Below are 10682 nucleotides of genomic sequence, written 5' to 3'. Positions count from 1 at the left end.
TTTCCCCGCAGGTGTGTCGAGCACAAGGCATGTTTCAACCAGAGTCCCAGTGTTGCCTAATTAAAAGTTGATGTTCAAATTGCACACTTAAAGGTGTGGTACCTACTTGCATTATGTAACTTTTTTTAGGACCTGGAAAACTTCTTGCAAAGGTACCTGGCTTATGTGTTTGCCAAAACCCTTTTTTGGCCTGTTATTTACCCTGTTTACTGCTGCTTAGATGACACAGTTTAATATTGAGGTTTGATATTCTTCCTAGATAAGTTTGCAGAGTTCAAATTCAAGTGAGGGGAAGTCATTTTTGGGGTATAACTCCTGTCCTAATTCACTTGTCTGGCTCAGATGTAGTCACCCCAGCCTTGGATGCTTCTTGAATTTCTCATCGAGAAAATTCAGTTGGAATTCTTCCTCTTCCATCTACAGAGTGAAAACACAGATGGTTTCTTTTCTCTATTTACTATAAAGTAAATAAGTTAGAGCTTGGTAATCAAGAGCTTTCACAAGGAAGCACATTTGTGCTTCTGTGATGATGCTGAGAATCCTAAGAAGGGACTACTTGCCTTTGTGATAAATTCAATCAGTACATGACCTATTGCAAGTGAACTCAGGTTCAGTTTTTGTTCAGCAGCATCCTTGTAAGAGTTCTTCCTTAATCCCAGCAGCCTGACACAGTTCTGGAGAGTTGACTGTAGTTCAGTCTTAAAATAATAATAATCATAATCATAATCTTTAGTTCTGCATTACTGGAGGGATTAAAACCTGCAGTTATGAAGGACAGTGATGGCTTGAATCTGGAAGATAACCTGCGTGGTAGATATGATACCGTGCCGTGTGGCAGCGTGGAGCTCTGCTGGTTACTCCCAGAGTAAGGAATTATCATCCAACTTGGTCTCTGATAGGAAACTTTATTAAAATGCTTCATCTGTTGTGGTTTCTTGTCCTCTATTCTGCTGGTCATTTGCTGTGCTCAGGGGCAGTACCTGTATGAATGGGATCACACAGCAATGCCATTATAAATTAACTTCCCTCCAGTGATTAATCCCTGGACCTGAATGCCTCTGTCCGCAGACTCTTCAAAGAGTTAGAAGAATTGAAAGTATCTTTTCATAATGAAGGTGTGGTTGGTTGATACTCACTGTGGATAATGCTGTAGGATTTATTCTGAACTTGGGAATAATTTAACTATCATAAATGTGTCTATTTATGCTTTAAAGCTTAAATATTAACTGGCCTAAAAATAAAATGTCCGTTGCGTTCTTAGCATAGTTGCTTAAAGATGGTAGTGATTAAAGCTTGCAACACTTAAATCTAGATTTTGGTAAATTAACTGGACTTCAGAATGTAAACTATTGGGATCAAGTGTGCCAGTTATTTAAATAACTTTTTGCTTTGTTTTTAGGGGGAATCTGTAAAGTATTTCTTGGACAACTTGGATAAGCTCGGAGAACAAGTAAGTTGTGGGGTTTGTTTTTTTTTTTCAGTCTTGAGTTTTAAGTAGTCTTTGTGATCTCTGGGTTTTAAACAGATGAAATGTAATTAATGACTCCTCAAAGAACTTTATCTTTAGTTAACTTTATCCCATTATCTCAGCAATTCATCACTGACATGTCAAAAACACAGAGCAATGCAAGGACTAAGAGACTTTCTGGAAAGAAAACTTCTGTAAATATTGAACAAAAACCAAGTTACAAATGCCTGTCCAGTCAGACTGTTAAAGTAGCACTTCAGCACGAGCTGATATCTAAAAATGCCTGCTTTTGTTTTTTCATATTCTGTTAGGAACACTAAGTTAAATGAGTGCACAGGTTATTGGTACCTTTCTGTGGTATCTACTTGAAAATAAACTTGGTACAGAATAAAATCTGTTTTCTCTGGGGAAAAAGCTGAAACTTTTGTAGAATACCTTTTGGTAGAAATGCTGATTACTGCTTGAATAATGAAGTCATATGCTGATAGTCATTAGTTGTATATTGCAGAAATGGCATGTGGAAAAACTGCTTTTCCAATGGGATGCTGGCTTGAGCTCCATGGGGAAGCAGTTTCTCCATAGTCATTTCCAGCTGATGGCTAACAAATGATGAAGGAATCCAAACCACTTCAACTGAATCCTGTTACATCATGCTTAATTTCATTTTTCTATTTCTCTTTTCACAGATAAAAATTTCATTTTAAGCCAGGCTATTTTTCTGCTTTGAACTATCATTTTTCTAACTAGAGCGCTGGTGTTCATCTTGCTGAATGAATACGCTTCCCAGATATCTTGCTGGAGAACTCCTGCACTCGCTCTCTCAATTTGCATTTGTTCTTGAGTTATGAGGCAATAGGAGAACTGCACTCACTTTAATGAGCTGCTAAACTTTCTGCCAACGCTGGATTTCTCATGGTCTTTGAATCTAACACTACTTAATTTTGAAGGTGTTTTGTTGGGGTCTTTTTTTTTCCCCCTTTACCACATTTGGGTAAAGATTTTTGCAGCTTCTTTTTCAAAGTTCTTTATTTAGAAACTTTGGTCCATTCTCTGATTAAAACATGAAACTTGAAGTCACTAGGGGTTATTTTTTATATTTTTATATACAAGTATATTGTACATCTGACATGGCTGTGGGAACGTTGAGCTCTGAATTACAGAATTACAGCTTTTCTGGTTGCAAGTTGGTTATGGTGCTGAGATACAGAGGGACTCTTCAAGATCTGCTGTTGTAGAAAATGTGCTAGCTCAGTTTTAATACCGAGTGAAAGATTTTATAGGTTCTTCTGGTTTATTCTTATCTATCTGCAAGATTTATCTAATGATTATTACCCCAAACTGTATTAATATAAGTATTTTACTGTTCTTATCTGTTATCTGATACAACTGGGCTGGCCTGCAACTGAATTGCTTAGAAACAGATAGACCCACGATTCATGTGCCTCTTGCCAAAAGGGAGCTGATGATAACAGCACGTTGGGAAAAGAACTTAATGTTCAGATTTAATCAGATCAGCAAAATAAGAGTAGCTGGCTGCCATATACATGTGGGATCAGCTGGATTCCTTGCAACTGTTTGTTGTTATTTCAACTGCCAGTGCAAGCTATATGTATTCAAAATATCCCAGAGAGACATTGCTTTGCATGTTATGAAAAGACTCCAGATAAATATAACAAATACAGAGAAAAATCTTATTACCCTTTAAAGTTGCTTCTTTTAATCAGACAAGGGGGTGGCAGCACGAGTCCGTGGCTCAGTTTGGAGAGAACATAGTACTGCTTCAGCAGTTCAACTCTCCTGCAGATTGAGGTGGTGCAGGTTTTGTATGTGTCATAGGACTAGAGCAAAAAGTGCAGGGTGGGTAAGCTGTGCTTCAGAGAACTGCTTTGTAATTCAAGCCAGGATAAAAATCAGTGCCTTAGTCATGGGCAGCTTGAATAAAGGAACCTGGGAATTCAGACAAAACAGGCTCTCTCTCTAGATAGTTTCACTTTTGAGCTTCCATAGTGAAGCAAAGTGATCCTTGAGTTTTTGGAACATTATACTCACTTCATGATTTTTCAGACGGTGTTTTTAAAGGCCGTGGATCAGACTCGATCATTTGCCTTAAACTTGGAATAACAATCTATGAATTTCCATGGAATTGTGTGTTTGTGCCCTTCCCCACCCCGGTTTGTTAGTTGAATCAGACTTTCTGGACCACATCTTTATAAGCTCCATAGCTCCAAGCTTTATAAGCTCCAAGTCTGATAACTAGCATCATCAAATGAAGATCACAGAACATTTACTAGGAGGACACTAAAATTCCAACCCTGTAACCTAAATTGTTCTCTGTGACCTTGTGAGAAATGCTGGGAAAATGTAAGGGAGAGTTTCTAGAACAAGTGAATAACAAAGCTTTCAACTTCAGCGTCAGCCAACTGTCTGTTAGAGATGCACTTTTTAAATAGCAGAAAGACTTGGACCATGTGCAAAAAGTGTAATTCTAAGAATGAAGAAACCCCACTAGGAGTCTTGGATTTCACATTGTGGAAAGCTGACTAATAAGAATTCCTCTTCCTGTTAGCATCTGCATCTGGTGGTGATGACTGTTTATGTAACGGTCACAAAACAGTAAAACCCCACGTATCTTGCTGAATTCTGGGGAAAAGGCAGGCTGGAGAACTTCAGCATACTGCTGTCTCACCTGCTCTCCTCGGCTCTACCACTGGGAAAAGGCTGCTGTCCTCACCTGCCTCTTTCTTCTCCTATTTTACTAATTCCACAGTATGTTTTGGACAGAATCAGGCTGTGTGAGCTCACAGGTGTGGCACACAGCTAACAGAAGAGAGACTTTTTGGACTGATACAGCTGGATGCAGAAGATCTACGGCACAAGCACAGCATTATGCTTTTCTGGCATAATTGATTACCTTCAAAATTAGTTAGTGGAGCAGCTCTGGTTTTTTTCTAGAAGCAGCCATGCAGTATGCATGAGAACATGGGAGGAACTGAGTGCCCATCAGTAACTGTGGTTACTGATTTGAGAAACCTGTTTTAGACCCCATTTGCTGCATTGCAGTGTTGGCAGCCAGCTTGTTTCCCAGTTTTATTACAGTAATCTGAAATTAATTAATCTTAAAGATCTTTTCCAACCACTACGATTCTGTGATTCTGTAATCCAGAATGAGGGAAACTGGCATGAGGAATTGATGATACACCTCTAAGGTTGTTTATGGATCCTTGTCAGGTGACAAATGGAAAGCTTCAGTTCTCTGGGGTACATGTTTTGATTTAATATTGAGTGTGTTTGCTGCTTGGGACTCGAGATCTTTCCAAAATGCTTCAGTGATAGCATTTAAATATACATACGTGTGTATATTTATTCAAAGCCTCGTGCTGTTCCTCTGCAAGCTTTTCTCTCAATTGCAAGTAAGCTGTCATCACCGTGCTTGTGGCTTGATCCTAATCATCAAATTCTCCTTTATTTTTATTTCTTTAGGATTATCTTCCCTCACAGCAAGACATACTGCTGGCACGAAGACCCACAAAAGGGATTCACGAGTACGACTTTGAAATAAAAAACGTCCCTTTCAAAATGGTTGATGTAGGTGGCCAGAGGTCAGAACGGAAACGTTGGTTCGAATGTTTCGACAGTGTCACATCAATACTCTTCCTTGTTTCCTCAAGTGAATTTGACCAAGTGCTTATGGAGGATCGGCAAACGAATCGCCTTACGGAATCCCTGAACATTTTTGAAACAATAGTCAATAACCGGGTTTTCAGCAACGTCTCCATCATTCTCTTCTTAAATAAGACGGACTTACTTGAGGAAAAAGTACAGAAAGTGAGCATCAAAGACTATTTTCCAGAATTTGAAGGGAATCCCCACTGCTTAACAGATGTTCAAAAATTCCTGGTGGATTGTTTTCGTACTAAACGCCGGGACCAGCAGCAGAAGCCCCTCTACCACCACTTCACCACTGCTATTAACACAGAAAACATCCGGCTAGTTTTCCGTGATGTTAAGGATACCATCCTTCACGACAACCTCAAGCAGCTTATGTTACAGTGATGTGCAAAAAGACATTTTTATTTGAGTAACTTGTGTTTTGTTTGGTTATTTTTTTGTTTGTTTTTTTTTTAACTAGAAGTTTACAGCAGGAGTAAAGAAATCCAGATCCTGTCAGACTTCTTGATACGTGGCTAAAAGCTGCTGCTGAACACATTATTGCCAATTTCTGCAGAAATTCAGGCTTAATCTCTTCCAGTGTAGCTTCAAGTTGACTCAAGTTGTCATTTTATAGCAGACCTATGTCTAAGTTACCTGTAAAGTCATAAATTTGACCTTTTACCAACATGTATATTATCCTAGAAAATTCATTCCACCTTCAGAATTCCAAGTCCAAACTTTGGTGAAATTGTTGCAATTATTAGACTGTGGCAGTAATTTTGGGGTGGGGAGGGGGAGAAACTTTTCACATCTAACTTAATTATGAAGACTGTGATACCATAGCTGACTTATGATTTCTCAGGTCTATTGTTGGTTAGAAATCCTGTAAATCCCTTGCTGGAATCATTTATTTGAAGCTTAGGGTTCCTGGGTATAAAATACTTCCTGTTTTAAGTATAAATTCCTGTTCAAATAGAAATCTTTGCATGAGGTTTGACTAAGAGATGCTTTCAAAATACTTTGATTGGGAGCTTCAGCCATACCTGGCAGGAAGTACCGGCACAGTACGTGGTTTCACTCTCTTGCATTGTCCGTACATCTTGGAGCCGTGGCAAAGCACAGAGCACGATGATATACAGTCCTCTTGAAATTCTGATGTGGGAAAGGGGAGAGCAAACCAAACTTGTATTTCTTATCTTCACTAACCAGATGTTACATGTAGGTACCTTACCTGTTCTTGAAACGCTTTGATATAGCACTGGTTTATTTTTTTTACTTTCTTCCTGACTTCTTAACAACGTGCCTCATCTTAATCAGTAAGTGTTTGGTGATGGATAGAAGTACTCGCAAACCTAAGTGCCTCCTTGTGTTCTGTCCTCTTAGTGGCCTTATGTGAGTGAATGTGTTCCCAGCAGAGGCCTTGTGTAGCTGACACCATGAAGATGAACGTTTTCTTCTGGAGAATAAAAAGAACATGGCACAGCAGAACGTGCTTCAGCTGATGAGGTTCTTTCTGAGACTTTCCAATTGGGTCTAGCAATCCTAAGTGTACTTGAGCCAAATATGTTGCACAGCATACTCCAGACTGCTGCTTGTGACTAAGAATTATTCTACCAAAAGTTCCATTGCAGTTCAATGTTTTGGGGGTTTTTTTATTATTATTTTTTATTTTTTTTTAAGGGGGTTGTTACTGTTGCCATGTGATTAAAATATTAATTAAATAGTTCTTGCCCAGAAATCCTCATACACCACACAGCGTACTACAACATGAGAATAAGCTTGTGAGCTTATGCTTTAAAAAATAGCATCTCTACCAAGTTTCCCCCAGACTTTAGTGTCACGTAGGCAGTTCAGCTTGTCCCTTTGCCCCGTGGAACTGGCCAATTCCTGTGGATCATGATTCTGGCCATTACTTTATTAAATGAATTTAGATTAACATACCACACACGTGGCGAGTGGTGTGACACAATATTCTCACTGCTTGGAGCAGTGTCCCTGCTAGAACATAGGAAAGCTGCCTATCTTCTGAATTTAGCCTTTTACTTACTGTAATTGTAAGTTGTATTAATAACATCTCTGTACCTCGTTCTCCTGTCAGTAGAAGGGGAATAGACCTCTATTTTTTTATGTCATCCAATGAATAGTCATGGATTAGTCTGCAATTTCTGCGGTAAGGCACTATTTTGGGAGGAAAGAATTCTGAAGAGAGCTTGGGAGAAGTTACAGTGCACAATCTAAATATAAACAGAAAGTCTGGGCATAAGATTGGTGTCAGGAGGATTAAAATAATCTTTAGAGGGGGGATATTTAATGTAGATTTGCCTCTTTACTAGACAGGGATAGGATTACTTCTGGTTTGATATCTTCAGGTCATATGTGAGCAGTTCAAGAAGGATGATGAACTAGAGACCTGAGAAAAGGCTAGTGAGGCTATTTAAAGGATTGGACAACGTGCCTGTAATGGGAGTCCAGACGTTCTCCATTTCACTCTTTGGAGAAGGATGACAGGTTGATTTGATGGAGCTATAAATGCTACGTGAGCAAACGACAAACCTCTATCTAGGAGCCTCCAAATCCACCTCTGGAAAGCAGAAACTGAACAAATCCGAGCCCTTGTTAGTCAACAAGAGGAGTAGTAGGTTTGGGTTTTTTTTTTTTCCATTGCTGACAGTTGCCTCAACAAGTTTCTTTTTATTTTTTAAAGAGACTTATCTCTGCTCTGTTTAAAATAATTAATTTGGAGAGGGTCTGTAGCATGTGTTTTGCAGGATGTCAGACTAGGTGATTGCAGAAAAGACTAAAGACTGGATAGCAGATAATACAAAGTTTACCAGGAATTTGTCTAAACAAATTTATGGATGTAAAATGTTGATGAATTTTGTGTCGAGGGACCTGTTAATTTACTAAAGATCCTCAAAACTGATGTCAGTCCAAGGATACAGTGAGTATCACCAAAGCTCTGGGCACTTCTGACGTTGGCTAAAGTGGGGAAAAATATTTCACAGGCTTCTCCCCTGAAACAGCACAAAAATTTGCCTGTTTTTAATCCTTTCTGATCACTTTTCCTGTGAACACCAGGGCCTGTAAGATACCAAGGTGGACCCTGCAATGTTGGGGCCCTTCTGACAAAGTAGGTCCTGGTAGATAAGCACTATATGAATCTCAGGCAGAAATGAATTATTTTAATGAAATGACTGAGTCAAATCACTCGTGTTTCCCACTCCCAGTCCTTTAGAAGGGGGGTGGGGTGAGGCAACTCACCTTGATGTCACTGTTTACATGGTTCCTATGTTAACAAACTGGGTAAACAAACCCAATCAACATTGGGCTTTTCCATCTTCAAACTTCCTCTTTGTTAGCTGCCTAAAAAGGAGCACAGCGTGTACTGTTGTATTTCTTTTTAGATTTGGTTTCTAAATATTATTTCTTTTTAGCAGGATATAATTTAGTTACAAAAAATGATGTTTTGAACAGACTTTGATTTTTTTTTTTTATTTTTTTTTTTAATCCTGAAGCAAAACAGATGAGTCACAGCTGGCAAGTAAGAGTGAAGCTTGTTCATGTAAACCAGCCTGTGGTACAAGGTCAGGACATATTTCAAATGAAGGTGGGAAAAGAGGTAGAAAGAAAAAAAATCCAAGTTTCCCCAAGTTTTCTTAGTTCTCTTGGATGGAATGAGCTCTGTTAAAAAGATCACTGACCATATGGAGATATACCACTGTCTTGTACAGCCTTCCTGTACTTGAAGGTGAAATTGGTGTTTTAGTGACTGTTCCCTGCTGCAGTGTGTTAAACTCAAGTCGATTGATACCTGAAAACTGTGGCTGTTCATCAGGGCTTTAAAAATTTTACCTTTTTTGTTTTGTTTTAATATATATATTGTATGTGGGAGCGTAAGCCATCAGTTTGTGTAAAACTCAAGCTTTCTTCTAGAATATCTGCTCTTAAAAAAAAAAAAGAAAGAAGGTCAGGTGGGTTCATTGATCTCAAAGGCTGTATATTGGACTCATTTGTCTAGTCAGTAGCTTTAAATTTTGCCCATCAGAATTATTCCAGCAAAGTGCTCAGATCAGGTGGGTGTTTCAAGCATTGTGACACTTGGCTATTAATAGTCGTTACGATCAGTCCCAGCCAGCTTGGTCAATCTGCATCTGTTCCTCACGTGTGGGGACAGCTCACTGCTCAGAGACTGAGGACTGTGCGCGTTGGATGTGTCTGTTGCCATCAGAAGATCTCTCTGGTTATTATTTCTCTTTAAGGACGGTTACAGATGGTTCATTTTCCAACAAGAACATTTCCTGTTTCAAAACCATCAGAAGTTTCATGCCATAGCGAATTGTTGACGAGTTTCACTTTACAGGTTTTGTCTCTTTGATGGTACCATTAACATAGCTGTTTGGTTGTTGGTTTGGTTTTTTTAATTACCCAGCATTGCAATCCAGTGCCATTTTGCAATTTTCTTTGCATCGTACTTGAAAAATAAGTTGAATTGCAGACTATTTAAAACCGCTTTCCTGCGCTTTCAGTAGCAGTGAGAGCTTACCTTTACGTGAAGCCTTTATGTAAAAAAAATATATATTTTGTAACAACCTCATAGATCTTTAACAAAACCAAGATTTGTATTAGCTTTGTATAAATGTTTGTGGCTTACAATTTTATATGTTTAACTTTTTATAAACTTTCCAGGGACTACTTTTTATTGTAAATTTTATTTTTGTTTTTTCTTTCTCCTCGCTTTAGTTTAAGATTGGCAATAAATTATTTCTAAGGGAGGTCTTAGAAGAAAAAGCATCACTTCCTTTTTATAGAACGGTTAAAATTTGATTAATAGTTAATAAAACCTCTTACACTTGCTTGTACATGGCTCTGTACATACTCTCCCAAAGTGTTGCCTTTCAGCTATTAATATTTGCCTTGTGTACAAAAATTACTGACGATGAATAAACATATACAGCCTCATCTTGGTATTAGGAAATGTTATTATTTATTTTCATATTAATAACATGTGGAGGCAGCCAACCGACATTTTTTTGTTGGTTGACTGAAGCCAACTGTTTAACTCCTGCCACATCTTGTCTTTCAAATAAAATATGTAACAGAGTTAAGTCTCTGCTCTGAAGTAAGCTCTTTCCTAAGAGGGTTCATCCAGATTCTTGCTCAGCCTGAGTACTTCTCTCCAGTAGAAAGGCAAAAAGAAATCACTGACTTGCATTTGACCACCAGTCTGGTGCTCAATATTTAAAATATTGATGACACTTGTGCGTGTTCTGGTGTTAAGTGGCAAGTTCTCTGTATAAATTATGTATCTCTCTATTGCTGAGTTAGATTTTTTTTTATTATTATTAATTTTTTAAAACTATTTTCTGAAGAAGCCAGCCTCTGCCTCCTCTAGAAATGGATCCCTGGCTGTTGTGCAACCACCTGCAATATGAAGCAATGTTTTGCAGCAAAAACATTGATTTCTCTTTGTTGGTTTTTATCAACCTGAAAATGTTTCATTTTCCACACCAGCCCTCAGATTTGGCTGGCGTGCTGTGGACACTGGATCTCTGAAAATACTCAG

General features: G+C 38.5%; 1 protein-coding gene across 1 annotated transcript; it reads left to right on the top strand.

Annotated features, from left to right (window-relative positions):
- Positions 1-1360: 1360 nt before the first annotated feature.
- GNA13 (G protein subunit alpha 13) lies at positions 1361-5754 on the top strand (the record flags this gene model as incomplete). Its single annotated transcript, XM_010166046.1, is given in 2 exon segments — positions 1361-1450; positions 4949-5754. Coding segments are annotated over 2 exon segments (663 nt in total), but the record flags the coding sequence as incomplete, so codon positions are not given.
- Between the last annotated feature and the right edge of the window lie 4928 nt (positions 5755-10682).

Source organism: Antrostomus carolinensis, unplaced genomic scaffold, assembly GCF_000700745.2.
Source record: "Antrostomus carolinensis isolate BGI_N321 unplaced genomic scaffold, ASM70074v2 scaffold30054, whole genome shotgun sequence".
Taxonomy (NCBI): Eukaryota; Metazoa; Chordata; class Aves; order Caprimulgiformes; family Caprimulgidae; genus Antrostomus; species Antrostomus carolinensis.
Note: the sequence above shows the minus strand (reverse complement) of the source record. Positions and strands in the feature narration are given on the sequence as shown.